Consider the following 16,013-nt stretch of genomic DNA (forward strand, 5'->3'; position numbering starts at 1 on the left):
ATTTAGGAAAGATCTAGAAAAGGGGCTTCCTTCTGTGATTAATATGACAACAGGGGAGTGGATACATCGCCAAACCCTAGATTACGAGCAAATATCATTCAAATGTTGTTTATGTCATGAATACCATCACTTTGCTAAATGTTGTTTATGTCACGAATACGACCACTTTGCTAGATAATGTTCCAAGAAAAGGGCCAAAAACTACAATAGATTAAGGGTAACAATGGCAGATGCAATGAAAAGAATGAAATAAATTGACATCGGCACCAGATGCAAACACCCAAAACAAAAACGGGGCCTCCACATCCATAAACCACCTTGAGGTTATTCAAAATCATGAAGAAGCTGGTCAAGAGGATCTAAAGCCTAACCCAAAATGGGGAGTAAGGAAATGAAGAATATAAAGAAAAGGAAATATTAAAGGGATATGCTCCAATTGCAAGCTTCAAGTTAGATCACATAATCTAGACAAGATTTAAGAAAATATGCATACTGTTAAAGAAGGTTAAGAAAGGCTAATTGGAAATCTCCCACAACCCCTTAATTTGGATAACATGTGGGGTAAAATCTGGAATAAAGATGGTTTTCCCAAAGTTAACCTTTTCTGCTGGGAACTAGGGCATGGAAAAATTTCACCTGTAGAAAATCTATAAAAAAAGAACTATTCATGGGCCTTCCCAATGCGTATTATGTGAAAAATCCAAAGAAAATACCTATCATGTTTTTAAACTGTGTTCATTCTCCACCAAAGTATGGAAATTTGCAATCCCAAACGTGAGTGATGTTACCCATATCACCTAGAACAATGTACACATTAGGAAAATCTAGGACATGCAAAACAAAAGTAGCTACATCGTTGGCAATTCGAAAATCTCATTGATTATTTATGGAGGGAGAGGCAATCAAAACTTTAGGCAAAGAACCATTATGCTCATGCTAGAGTCAATGAAGAAGAAAACAAATTGACTTAATGCAAATTAAAAAAAAAAAAAAGTTTTGAATTTTATTACAACCTTAAGTTTACATCAGACGATCATATAAATTAAATGTTCCGTAAATATAGGTATACATAAATGTTATTATTAATATTAATATTATTATATAATAATATTCAAATTAGTATTCAAATTAGTAATACATAATAATAATAATTTAAGTGAATAAAATTAGAAAATTTAAATTAATTTCTTGTTAAATGAGTTACATGTCAGAGAAAAAAAGAAAGAAAAGAAAACGGTTCCAAAAAATTGAATGATTTATAAGTAATTTTCAGAACAAGAAATAGTAAATTAATCAAATAAAATAAATCATTTCCTAAAATCTGTGAATAACAACTTAAATTAACATTTTGATATTTATTGTCTCAAGTTATTATAAATAACAACATTATTGAAAATTTTGATATTTATCTAAATTTAATTTATAGATGAAATGAAACTAATAAACATAAATAATTTTATAATATAAAACAATCATAATTATATAATAATATAATTTGCATTGTTCATGAGAGTGGGACCATTACTGAAATCCTTAGAGTCCAGGGGGGACCCGAGAACCACTATGTGAGCGTGAGAGGATGGAAATTGCTAGACCAAAGGAGGATGGCTACGTTGACCCTCCAATTTCAAGAAGTCCAATGCATACTGAGATACAGTGCAACTAAAGAGTGTGTGGATGCAATCCGGAGTGCAGGCATGGCGACCATAAACAAGTGAGAGAGAAACACTAAGCATACCTAACATCAATAATAAATCTTCGGAAGTGGTCATCGGGTCCGAAGGCAGGCTTAAATAAGGACACATACGAGCCATGATGGCAGCTTCAGCCATCTCCATCAAAGTAAGCCTCTTCGTGCAATAATAAGACGGCGTGATGAACCAATGAGGGACGATGTACGATAATAGGAGCAAGTAAATGATTCCATCTCGCGAGTATAAATATGTGCCTGCCAGCCTATATGAGGGTTGAATCTATGGGCCAAGTGGCCACCTGATCCACCTGTGGTCAGCATGACAAGGACAATTGTCTGGAGCCAGCACCCAGTGTGGGGGTTCTTAATATTAACGTTAATGTTATTAATATCATTTTTATTCATAAAAACATTAGTATATTATAGTAATGCCCCTAGTTCGTGGAATGCTTCTATTTAAAGCTATGAAACCTGCCCCTTCTGGTTTGTTGGGGTATTTGGTTAGGAAGGAACCAAAATATTTTTCAAGATAAGGTATCAAACTGGAATCTTACATGTTCTCGCATAGTGGCACTTTATAACTTGATCCCTAAGGATGAATTGAAACAGAATCACTGGAACATTAATGCAGAAATCATCGACAAGTCTTTCCTTTTGGTGTATTTTGATGGATTTGCTCAACAAGATGGTTGTGGTAGAGGAGCAGTTTTGTATTTAAATGAAGATCATTATTACAAGATGAAGTTGGGTTTAGGGAGAGGCACAAATAACTATGCATAACTTAATAGCCTTAGACTTCTTATTTTTTCCCTTGAGAAAGGATGTTAGCAACTGCAGATATTTGGTGACTCTAAAGTAGTCATAAATTGGTTCAATGCACACACTCAGAAATGTGTTAGAAGAAACTATTACAATAAAATCACATTTTGACTATGTAATTTGTCGTCATATCTACAGGGAAAGGAACCAGATTTCTGACAGTCTATCTAAAGAAGTAGCGTAGCAACATTTTGGTACTTGGATGACACAGGAACACATAGGACATGAGTTCTACCAGTGTTTTCACAGGCCATTCATTGATCTTCAGCCACAGGGGGCAGCGGCAACTTGATCCTACACAACACATAGAATGAACTCTTTTTGCAAACGTTGTTTTATGGAATGTATATATTTTATATGTTTTTTATTTCGAGTTATAGTTATCTATCAATTGTTATTTGAACTCTATAAAATATTGTGGCAGCTATGACCACCAATAGTAAGAATGATCATAATCTCACATTATAATAATAATAATAATAAATAGTAAGAATGATCATAATTTCACATTATAATAATAATAATAATAATACGATGATCATCATGTATGTCGGTCCTTAGAGAAGATTATCGTAATGATGATAATAAAAATGTAGTCCCACCAAGGTTACAAAAATAAAAAACATAATTTGACATAGAATAAATAGTAAGAATGATCATAATTTCACATTATTATAATAATAATTCGATGATCATCATGTATGTCGATCTTTAAGAAGATTATCATAACGATAATAATAAAAATGTAGTCCGACCAAACTTACAAAAATAAAACTTAATTTAACATAAAATAAATACTAAAAATGATCATAACATATGTCGGTGGTGGAAAAAGGTCAGTGAAAAAACTCTGAGATATATATATATATATATATATATATAATATCCATTTCTAAATGTTTTATATTTCTCTCTCAACTGCACATTAATATCTAAGTTCAGCTCGCGATAATTTGTATTTCTACCCTTTGACTTGGGACGTTAATTTGTATGTGTACCCTTTGACTTCGGACACAGGATCTGAGTCGAACGATCAATGGAAAACGATATGGTCAACACAGTGGCACTGGAAACATCTGAGGGAGAAATTTTTCGGGTGGGCAGAGAAATTGCAATGGAGTCGAAGGTGATAAAGAATATGGCAGAATTCATCGATATATCTCATGCAACTGTGCCTGTTTACGTATCCACTCCAATATTGGAAAAGGTGATCCAATACTATGACTATCATTTACGCAACTCAACTCAAACCTCACGTGAAATTAAAGAGTGGGATGAGAATTTTATCAGCGTGGACATATCAACACTGCGGGATATAATAAAGGTAATGTTATCATAAAAATAATGTGGAGTATTATCTTTTTAAAAGTCAATAAGTAATGTAATTGAATGCTGGTTGATATGTTTTATATTATGTTATTGCAGGCAGCAGATTTTCTTGCTATGCAGAGTCTTTTGGATTTGTCAAGTGAGAAATTGGAAAGAGAAATCCTTGCAAAGCCCGAGATCGAGAGTGATGAATTTTTTATATAAAAATAATTAAATCAAAAGAAAAGTTGTATTTAGTTAGTTTGATATTTTTTTGGAGTAATTTTTAGGTCTGATATTTTGGAGTTTTCAGTGGATTTCTGGCTAAAATTTTTATGGCCAAATCTTGATTTGTGTTGTTTAAACTCGTTTTTTTACTGCATATATGGATTCAACACCCTCAAAAATCTTTAATGCACTCCTTGTGATTATAATGAAGCTGAAAACTTTCCAAAAAGTGGCACATAAAACTACTCTTTATTTTTATATCATTCCTTTTATATTATATTCCATCATATTGTTTTTAGTGAATTTTAAAACATGATTGATATTATTTTACAAAACTGCAAATTATATTATTATATAATTATGATTGTTTTATCTTATAAAATTATTTATATTTATTAGTTTCTTTTCGTCTATAAATTAAATTTAGATAAATATCAAAATTTTCAATAATGTTGTTATTTATAATAACTATTTCTTACTTGTTTTGAAAATCATGTATAAATCATTCAATTTTTTGGAACTGTTTTCTTTTCTTTCCTTCTTTTCTCCCACGCGTAACTCATTTTATGTATATCTATATTTACGGAACACTTATTATTGAATAAACTATGGGTCAAATTTGTGAAGGCAAAGACGAATTGGAAGCAATTTAGAAGTTTGTACCCATATATTCTAAATCAAACAAAGTCCAAGCTATATCTCTGTTATTGGGGGTGATTTTCACCATATTTCTAGGGCATGTTTGAGTTATATGGAAGGTTGATTTACTGCTTATTGACTGTTGCATTTTTATAGAGGATGTGGCTGAGATTGGCACACTTCCTTTGGCTAGGAATTCCATTCTTGTAGTCGCATGAATACTAAATTATAATCAGGCTTTGGGGCATTCCACTACACAAAAGGGCTTCTTGGGATGGAGGAGTGAGGGTGCACTAAAGAGAACTCATAATTTTCTTAAGGTTGGAGATTGGAACCATATTCTTGAGGTTGTGGCCAACAGTAAGCTAAATGTTCACCTCATTTCCTCATTGTTGATTGAAAACATTGGTTAAATATTCCTTGTATAGGTGACCCACTATTGTATAGAAGCTGCGAAATACTCCAGAAAGTCAAACTAAGTTTTATTCCAAGTTTTGGGTGAATTAAAACTCTAAATCTACATTTACAACAAGGATGTGAAGAATAAACAAAGATCATATCATTATAATTGTGTTTCATAAAATGTTCTCCCTTACTTCCTCTTAAATTGCATGGATTTGGGGTTATTGTTGCATTTGGTGTATTAGCCAATCATTTTCCACTAAGTTTAAAATAAAGAGATTATGTCCCAGAAAACCATTCAATCAAGCATAAACCAGCAAACCCAAAAAAATTTCGACAAAATGCCAAACTCAAAATTTCAAACAAAATTTGTTAATTAACATACAATTTAGAGGGATAAGTGGACTAATTACTTTTGTAGTTTAAGATCACTTGTACAAAAGGCTGCGAGCACATTCTAAGAAAAAATACTTCCACATAGGATTAACAAAAAGTGTTTGATGAAAGTTGCCAGCAGCAATAAACCATTGAAATCGGCAGTAGAGAAAATATAGTTGAGACAAAACATTGATTCTTCTTTAAATGGATGGGAGAGGGCTCTTTAAGAGTAAGAAGTAGGCAAAGTTGTTGTCCTCTATGGAGAATACGAGGTCCCTTTGTTGACTTGTGCACTTCCATCCCACCATACTCTAGACAATGGTGGTTCTGGCCTATGGAAGAAGTCGTGCAAGAGTTTTTGTAGAAGGCCCCTTATCCACTTCAACACAATATTGCACCCTGGCTCTTAAGAATTTACAATCAATTCAAGAATAGGACTAGAATTCGATAGCAGAGAACAATTGTCAAAAGCATCAAATATCTATCCAGGTAGCTTGGACATTGGGGTACATGCCTCTAGAATATTTTAATGGATATATTGCTACGAAGTAGGTCGATGTTTACAACGTTGTAATGTTGATGATGGAGATTGTCAATGTAAGGAAGCATAACCTTTGTATCCAGCTTTCATTGACTCTCGTCTCTAACGTTTGGGTCCATATATTACATGCTTGCACATACCCATATCCACAAGTAGTTGGTCTTGAATTATCTATAACTTTAATCATTGTATCATTTGTGAGTTGCTATTAGAGATATAGTTCAACATAATGTAAGTGAGAAAATTTTGGAAAAGACAAAGGAACGTATGAACTACTATAGTATGGAAATAAATCCTATGGTTATATATGAGGAATCCAAACGTTGACCTATGTCCATATCAATCTTTGAAAGACAATTGGCATGTAGGATAAATATGAGTTTGCAAAACCTAGAAATTGGAACAAGAAGGTGGGAACAAATGGAAAAAATAGAACACACGTGTCTTCTATGTGATGAACAATGATGCAGGAGCATCTAACCCCCTTAATCAAAGAGGAATCTGAAGCAGAGTAAAGAGAGGACAACATGGACCATGGAGAAAAATAGGGGAAAATCTATTTTAAAACAAATTTAAAGATGGAAGTGATAAGTCTCAAAGACTTGATCTAAATGTAATCTGCCATGTGTTGTATGCATGCATGTAATGAGAGCTTTAAGGGATTTTTGTTAGAGGGTTGATTGGATCCTTCCATGATCCGATCCAACAATGCTTCCTTATATATAGAGGGAAACACAGAGTGACATGAATAGATTGTGTAATCAGTGCTTAGACTGTATATAATAAATATGTGTTTTTTGGGTTTCTATATGTCTGTGTATTAAGTCTTTCACTTCTATTATATATGTGTGTGGGAGGATTGAAATCCCAATTCTAAATTCATGCTGATCGACCATTGATCACGAAAGGATCAATGGAGATCCAAAGATCTCGTGTTTATATGAAGGTGATGTGTGTTAACAGAGAGTGGCAGAGTAATTGTGTTTTAGGCGAGAATCCATCAAAGGAAATGAACTCCATTTACATAAAGAAATAGTGAAAACTCCTTAGCAGATCTGTAAAGCGGACCTGAAATATTATAAATCATGGCATATACCCTTATCGGGTCTGGAATGCATATCGGGTTGGCACATTGAGCCAGTCAGAATAGGCCTTTGAAATGTAGCGATAGCGATATGCGATTAAATTGCAACCGTCGGATCATAACGCAGATCGACGATGCAGATCTAATCGCTAATCGCAATCAGGGACTTAAGAGATAGCGCAAGCATGATCAACGCCGACGGCCGACGAGCAAATATGGCGATATCACTGATAAACCAATCGGCGATCGGAGGTGTCGGTAGTAGAGTATCAAAGGTCAAAGGTGGAGCGTCGTTGAGGAGCGACAAAAGGAACAGACAAGCCGATATATATAGAGGTAGGTGTATTATTTTTGAGGTCCGTATATGTGAAATGGAGTGGGATTTACATGGTTTCCCGTGTATTTTGTATTATATGTGTGGCTTTGGGGTTAAGGCTTGAACACCATACTTATATTGGCTCCGCTTCTAATGTAAGTCCGCGATTATAATTTAAAAGGCTGAAAGCCTAGAATGCTTACGATAAGGATTTGTGCACCCATAACCCATAGGCCTCATAATTGTTTTGTTTAAGGAAAGGGATTTTGAATTACCCCCAAGATCTCTTTTCATCAAGTGGTATCAGAGCAGAATATGATTCTACGTGAAGAAGGAGTGCAAGCAGAAGCGAAAGGAGGTATAGTCGTTTAAAATTGGAGAGTTTGTGGTCTTACTTTCGTGCAGATAGCGACAGTAGAAGGTGAGATGACTTGCAGCAAACTTAGAGCAAGGTGTGCTCATATGGTTCTAGAGGAGAGAATCAAAAGGATACCAAAAGACCGAGTGAGGAGGGCTTGGTGAGGTATCGTGTAAAAAAGGAAGACTATTACTGCAGAGGTTTGGTTGCAGCTCACAGAAGACCATGAAGGCAGTTCCACTAAAGAAATGTAGTGGGTAGAATTGCCAAGGACAAGGAGAAGCATATGACCAGGAGGTCATAAAATTTTGTGCCTCAGGAGTCTGATGCAGGAGCATTTAACCCCCCTAATCAAAGAGGAATCTGAAGCAGAGCAAAGAGAGGACAGCATGGACCATGGAGCAAAACAGGGGAAAATCTATTTTAAAACAGATTTAAAGATGGAAGTGATAAGTCTCAAAGACTTGAACTAAATGTAATCTACCATGTGTTGTATGCATGCATGTAATGAGAGGTTTAAGGGACTTTTATTAGAGGGTTGATCAGATCCTTCTGTGATCCGATCCAACAATGCTTCCTTGTATATATAGAGGGAAACACATAGTGACATGAATAGATTGTGTAATCAGTGCTTAGACTGATGTAGTCGGGGAAGAACCCATGTTAAGGTTGAAATGTTTTAGTTGTACTGTATATAATAAATATGTGTTTTGCGAGTTTCTACATGTTTGTGTATTAAGTCTTTGACTTCTGTTATATATGTGTGAGGGAGGATTGAAATCCCAATTGTAAATGCATGTTTATCGACCATCGATCACGGAAGGATCGATGGCGATTCAAAGATCTCGTGTTTATATGAATGTTATGCGTGTTAACGGAGAGTGGCAGAGTAACTGTGTTTTAGGCGAGAATCCATCAAAGGAAACGAACTCCATTTACACAGAGAAATGGCAAAAACCCCTTAGCGGATCCGTAAAGCGGACCTGAAATGTTATAAATCATGGCCTATACCCTTATTGGGTCTCGAATGCATATTGAGTCAGCACATTGAGCTAGTTGGAACAGGCCTTTGAAATGTAGCGATAGCGATATGTCGATATCGCTGATAAACCAATCGGTGATCAAAGGTGTCGGTAGTCGGGTATTGGAGCGATGCTGAGGAGTGACAAAAGGAACGTACCTGCCAATATATATAAAGGTGGGTGTATTATTTTTGAAGTCCATATATGTGAACCAGAGTGGGATTTACATGGTTTCCTGTGTATTTTGTATTATGTGTGGCTGCGGGGTTAAGGCTTGAATCTGATAGTCATATTGGATCTGATTCTAATGTAAGTCTGCAATTATATTTTAAAAGCCTTAAAGCCTAGAATGCTTTTGGTAAGGCTTTGTGGGCCCATAACCCACAGGCCTCAAAATTGATTTGTTTAGGGAAAGGGATTTTGACTTACCTGCAAGATCTCTTTTCATTAAACAACCCTTTGAGGATGAAACTTGTTTGTTGCTAAATTGTTCCACATATGACAAACTTTCAGTCTAAAGGGTTGAATGCTTTGTGTAATTTTCTAGAAAACATATAGGAAGTTTTCCCAATGAACTGTAGTTTGTTTTAGATATGAAAAACTTTCAGTTCAAAGGGTTGAATGCTTTGTTGAATTGAATTTCTAGCAAACGTATAGGAATATTTTTCAAGGAGTTGTTAGAATATAGAAAAAAACCATTTTCTAGCATAAGCAGGGATGAAGAGTTTATAAATGTATTGATATACAAGGCAATTTGAGTGATATATATTTTTATTAATATCACATATATTATACAACTAAATATAAGAAGATAAATTTCATGGACTCTATTTTTATGATGTCCCATAAATATGTTTGAGCTCTTAGAGGATGGTAATAAAAGTTATGCTTCATTTAATTTCAAATTCATATGCTCAACTAGATTCGTGGGTCATTTCTACTTCTGCCACATTTCCTCTCTATACATACTACTTCCAAAATATAATATGTAACCTATTTAAAAATTTCCTCTGACAAAGAGACTTCGACTAGTAATTTAAATGCATAGTCCTCGAAAGCCATGTCAAAGTCATGTCAAAGTCCTGCTTCCTCTTCAAAACAATGTGTACACTAATTTCTTTGATTTACATTTTGATTTATTTGTTATTTATATTTTGATAAAATGAATTAAATTGATGAAATGTTCGTGATTTTTGTTTATATAATCCAAATGTAGACTTAATTGACATAGTCTTCATTGTTGGACAAAGAAAAACTTGTAATTTGTTTATCAAGGATCCTTCTATTAGTACTGTTTTGTGCAAGTTGAAGTATACATTGGTAATCTTTGTTGTATCTTTAGTAATTTTGGTTTTTGTGCTTCGATACAAAATGATATTATGCAATCGTAAAAGGAGTAAATTTGTTGATCGTTGATGTAGAAAAAATTTTAGTGATGCATTTTTTTCCTGCATACTCTAAATTAATATGGTTTACTTTGATGAAATGAAACCAAACGACATGGAGATCCTATGACTATTGTACTTGAAAGCATAGGAAACAGTGGCTTTGTTCAAGTCGGTGGAAATCATTTTAGAGTTTCAATTACTATGAAGGAAGGGAGGTTCTCTAATTGAGTGAAATTGCTCAGTATGCTCCTACTTTCATATTCTCAACTGGAATCAAGTACCTTCATATTTTTCAGGAGGAAGTGGGAGAGTAATCAGGATGGATTCAGCCCCCGCAAGATGATGAAGGCAATAATCTAGTGATTGATTCAATTTCTAGACACTCCTTATTACCCTACAAGGACTATAAGGATATGTACTACGAGAAAAAAGAAATAGGTTGTTAATCATGTGAATAAGCCCACTCCCTATAAAATATCATCGTAAAAAAGTTTCATTTTGCTATTAGAAATATCATGGAATGGTTTGAAGTTACACACACTCCTTTCTACCTGGAACTTCATTCCTAGCCTGGTTTTGACTGATGTTACAACTTGTATGATGTTGTACTGACACAATAGTAATGCATTGTAAGAAACCCTTTTCCAAGCCAGGATAAGAAATGTTTTTGTTTTATATATATTAACTCACTCTAGAATGGGATCTTGTTAGAAGAGTAATATGGATACTAAGTCCAAAATCAATTAGTAAAGCTACCTTTGTAACAAAAGAAACCAATATAATCAGGCATAATTCAAAACTACTATAAGGAGATATAGATATGCATCTATAACATTTTCTATATGGATACTGAGTTCAAAATCAATCAGTAAAGATACCTTTTGTTTATTGCCTTTTGTAACAAAAGAAACCTATATAATCACTAAGAATTCAAAATTATTAAAAGGAGATCCAACTATACATATGTAACATTTTCTCAATTCGTTCGATCAAGTGAGATATTTAACTTTATAGTCTTGATTTGAATAAAAAGAACTTGGCATGGGTCTTTGAGAAGCCACACACATCATTTTTGTCAATATTTACCAAAGTTCACATACAAACAACATTTTTCTAAATAACAACCGCGATAAGATAATAGCTTCGTGGAAGGAAAACATAAATTCTTCCACATATTCTAAAACCTAAATTCTTCCTCATATTTTATGTTAGGACATGCATGTAAGTAATTTGTGTTGAAATAACTTATAGTATTGTATGTTAGGATATGTATGAAAGTTATTTGTGTTGAAATAACATATCGAATTTGGATATAGGATTATTCACAATAAATGTCTCTACACTGGAAAAGGGCATGATTTGAGTTCAAAAGAAATGTTATCTGACACATGTCTATTCCCGGTATTCAAGATAGTCCAAAAATATTGAACTTTTAGTCTCTTGAAAGCCTTTACCTACCTTTAACAAGATTACCTAAAAATTGTAGATTCAAAAAGACAAATCCTTATTAGGCGATTGATGCAAACATAATAGGAAATGTACAAGTAGTCAATAAGAAGAAATACAATTAACAACTACATTGAGCATTTTTTAGTGTTATGCAACCATGCAATAGATATCTAAAATATATCATTACACTAACTCATATGTGCTTCATAACATTGAAAAATCTAGTAGTTCTTAATAATACCTCAAAAAACTGCAAAATTAAAGGAATTAAATAATACTAAAATGTTGTATAAACATACCCATGGCGCATACAACAAACAATGCCAAGGTGTTATGTTAAGGCGCTTTGTGTTGTAAAGGTCACTGGTTCTCAACTAGAAGGGAAGGACTCGCAGAGATATGATTATGATTATGATGTTTAAGCGTGTTTTTGGGTTGTTGAATATTTTTGTATATTACAAAAGCCTCACAGATATAGTATAACCTTCCTTCCTTCTAGTGTGACAAGAACGTACATCCCACGACTTGTCTGGTCTCATTCTTGCATCATCATATCATTTAATACACTTTAAATCTTTTTTTTTTCATTAATGAATGTGTAAATTTTTGGATTTTGAAACTCCTTTTTGAGGGTTACTAATATTCTATGCAATATTGACAGTCTGCTCATCTACTGTTTCTTATTTGGTTCAAAATTGAAGAGCTCCAATTTAGTGACTTAAAGTGGAATGGACTTTTGTAAACTCCTATAGATTGAACACGATAGGTTATGGGTTTTCATGTAAGTAAAACCATAACAAAAGTATTTCACCCATTTACCATTAAAACTTGAAATAAGACAACCAAGGACATGAAATTGCGAGCACCAGTGGGCCATAGGCTTTGAATAGAAGCATTCCATGATCTCGGGCCCTTGGCGTCCAATGCAATGGAACTTCCCTAGCAAACAACGAGCAACGAGAATAATACATCTCCAAACCGTGAACCACAAACATTGGTCGTGAACATCCACTAACCATGAGCTATCAAGAACCAAAAGAGAAACCACGAACCTCAAACTGCTACAAGCCAATGGAGCATCCACAAACCATGAACTATTGAAACCCGTGGACTGGGAAGGGCAGGAGACTCCATTGAGAGGCCTTAGAGTCTTATAATGCACAAGTTGACAATGTAAAGCAAAGTCCGACATTCCAAATAAGGAGCCACTGACTGAGTTGATAAATTACAACCTCTTATTGACACTAGGTGAGCGTGAGAGGATGGAAATTCCTAAGCCAAAGGCGGATGGCTACATTGACCCTCCAATTTCGAGAAGTCCAATGCATACTGAGATACAGGCCAATTGAAGAGTGTTTGGATGAAATCAGGAGTGCAGGCATGGTGACCATAAACAAGCGAGAGAGAAACACTAAGCATAACTAACATCAATAATAAATTTTCAGAACTTCTCATCGGGTCTGAAGACAGGCTTAAAGAAGGACGCATATGAGCCATGATGCCATCTTCATCCATCTCCATCAAAGTTAGCCTCTTCATGCAATAATAAGGCGACATGATGAACCAATGAGGGATGACGTACGATAATAGGATCAAGTAAATGATTCCATCTCGCAAGTATAAATATGAGTGTGTCAACCTGTATGAGGGTTGAAGTTATGGGCCAAGTGGCCACCTAATCCACCTGTGTTGAACGTGACAAGGACAATTGTTCAGATCCAACACCTATTGTGGGGATTCTTAATATTAACGTTAATGTTATTAATATCATTGATATTCATAATAACATTAATATATTATAATAATGCCCCTAGTTCGTGGAATGCTTCTATTCAAAGCTGTGAAACCTACCCCTTCTAGTTTGTTGGGGTATTTGGTTAGGTAGGAACCACAATAATTTTCAAGATAAGGTATCAAATTTGAATCTTACATGTTCGCACATAGTGGTACTTTATAAGTTGATCCCTGGGGATGAACTGAAATAGAATCACTGGAACATTAATGCAGAAATCATTAACAAGGCTTTCCCTTTGGTGTATTTTGATGGATTTTCTCAACAAGATGGTTGTGCTAGAGGAGCAATTTTGTATTTAAATGAAGATCATTATTACAAGATGAATTTGGATTTAGGGAGAGGCACAAATAACTATGCATAACTTAATAGCCTTAGACTTCTTATTTTTTCCCTTGAGAAAGGATGTCAGCAACTGCAGATATTTCGTAACTCTAAACTAGTCATAAATTGGTTCAATGCACACACTCAGAAATGCGCTAGAAACTATTTCAATAAAATCACATTTTGACTATGTAATTTGTCGTCATATCTACAAGGAAAGGAATCAGATTTCTGACAGTCTATCTAAAGAAGCAGTGCATCAACATTTTGGTACTTGGATGACACAGGAACATATAGGACACGAGTTCTACTAGTATTTTCACAAGCCATTCATTGATCTTCAGCCACAGGGGGCAGCGGCAACTTGATCCTACACAACACATAGATGGACGTCTTTTTACAAACCTTGCTTTATGGAATGTATATATTTTATATGTTTTTTATTTCGAGTTACAGTTATCCATCAATTATTATTTGAACTCTATAAAATATTGTGGCAGTTATGACCACCAATTTTGAGATATGCTCCTTTTGTAGCATCTACAGCATGTATTTTTCAATATTTTATATAATGAAAATTAAGATTTTTCTTTGGGAAAACAAATATTATTCTTATTTTTATATTATTAATATTAATGTAATTAATAATATTGATCATTATTTTTATTATATTCTTTATGTTGATATTAATATTATTACTTAAATAATATTAAAGTTAATAGTATTAAAATTATTAATAATATATTAATTTTATTTAATATTATCAGTAATATTTTTATTAATATTAATAATTCGATTATATTATTATTAAAAATATTTAACATTATTAATGTTATAATTTAATATTAAATATATTTATTAACATTGTAAACTAATATTAAAACAATAATTTAATAAAAAACAATGTGACATAGAATAAATATTTAGAATGATCATAATTTCACATTATAATAATGATAATAATAATAGGATGATCATCATGTATGTCGGTCCTTAGAGAAGATTATCATAATGATGATAATAAAAATGTAGTCCCACTAAGCTTACAAAAATAAAAACTTAATTTGACATAGAATAAATAGTAAGAATGATCATCATTTCACATTATTATAATAATAATAATACGATGATCATCATGTATGTCGGTCCTTAGAGAAGATTATCATAATGATGATAATAAAAATGTAGTCCCACCAAGCTTACAAAAATAAAAACTTAATTTGACATAGAATAAATAGTAAGAATGATTTCACATTATAATAATAATAATACGATGATCATGTACGGGGGTCCTTAAATAAGATTATCGTAATGATATTAATAAAAATGTAGTCCCACCAAGGTTACAAAAATAAAAACTTAATTTAACATAGAATAAAGAGTAAGAATGGTCATAATTTCACATTATTATAATAATAATTAGATGATCATCATGTATGTCGATTTTTAAGAAGATTATCATTAAAAATGTAGTGCTACCAAACTTACAAAAATAAAACTTAATTTGACATAAAATAAATAGTAAAAATGATCATAACATATGTCCCTGATCGCAAAAGGTGAGTGAAAAAACTTTGATATATATATATATATATATATATATATATATATATATATATTTCATTTCTAAATGTTTTATATTTCTCTCTCAACTGCACATTAATATCTGAGTTCAGCTCGTGTTAATTTGTATTTCTACCCTTTGACTTGGGACGTTAATTTTTATTTCTACCCTTTGACATAAGTAATTGTGAAATATTATCTTTTTAAAAGTCAATAAGTAATGTAATTGAATGCCAGTTGATATGCCTTATCTTATGTTATCGCAGGCAGCAAATTTTCTTGCCATGCAAAGTCTTTTGGACTTTTCAAGTGAGAAATTGGAAAGAGAAATCCTTGCAAGGCCAGAGATCGAGATATATTTTTAATTAGTGATGAATTTTTTATATAAAAATAATTAAATCAAAGAAAATCTGTATTTAGTTAGTTTGATATTTTTTTAGGAGTAGTTTTTAATTCTGATATTTTGGAGTTTTTGGTGAATTTCTGGCGAAAATTTTTATGGCCAAAACTTGATTTGTATTGTTTAAACTCGTCTTTTTACTGCATATATGGATTCAACACCCTCAAAAATCTTTAAGGCACTTCTATTAGGAAGAGCCTTAAAACTACTCTTTATTTTTATATCATTCCTTTTATATTATATTCCATCATATTGCTTTTAGTGAATTTTAAAACATGATTTATATTATTTTATAAAACTGCAAATTAT

At 33.0% G+C, this 16,013-nt stretch overlaps 1 protein-coding gene across 1 annotated transcript; it reads left to right on the plus strand.

Annotated features, from left to right (window-relative positions):
• The first annotated feature begins 3,548 nt into the window (after positions 1 to 3,548).
• Positions 3,549 to 4,045, plus strand: LOC149171430 (SKP1-like protein 3). The gene is made up of 2 exons (XM_089425975.1): positions 3,549 to 3,836; positions 3,938 to 4,045. Exons 1-2 carry the CDS (start codon positions 3,549 to 3,551, stop codon positions 4,043 to 4,045), a joined length of 396 nt encoding a protein of 131 aa, XP_089282101.1.
• The last annotated feature ends 11,968 nt before the right edge of the window (positions 4,046 to 16,013 follow it).

This window comes from Pinus tabuliformis, chromosome 4_2, assembly GCF_031772625.1.
Source record: "Pinus tabuliformis cultivar Carrire ecotype Pingquan chromosome 4_2, CPIR1, whole genome shotgun sequence".
Lineage (NCBI taxonomy): Eukaryota > Viridiplantae > Streptophyta > Pinopsida > Pinales > Pinaceae > Pinus > Pinus tabuliformis.

What these genes read in the sequence shown, in the direction of transcription:
- LOC149171430 (XM_089425975.1), top strand. Translation starts at nt 3,549, where the DNA reads ATGGAAAACGATATGGTCAACACAGTGGCACTGGAAACATCTGAGGGA. An exon ending in CACTGCGGGATATAATAAAG is followed by an intron (nt 3,837 to 3,937) that starts GTAATGTTATCA and finishes ATGTTATTGCAG; the next exon opens with GCAGCAGATTTTCTTGCTAT.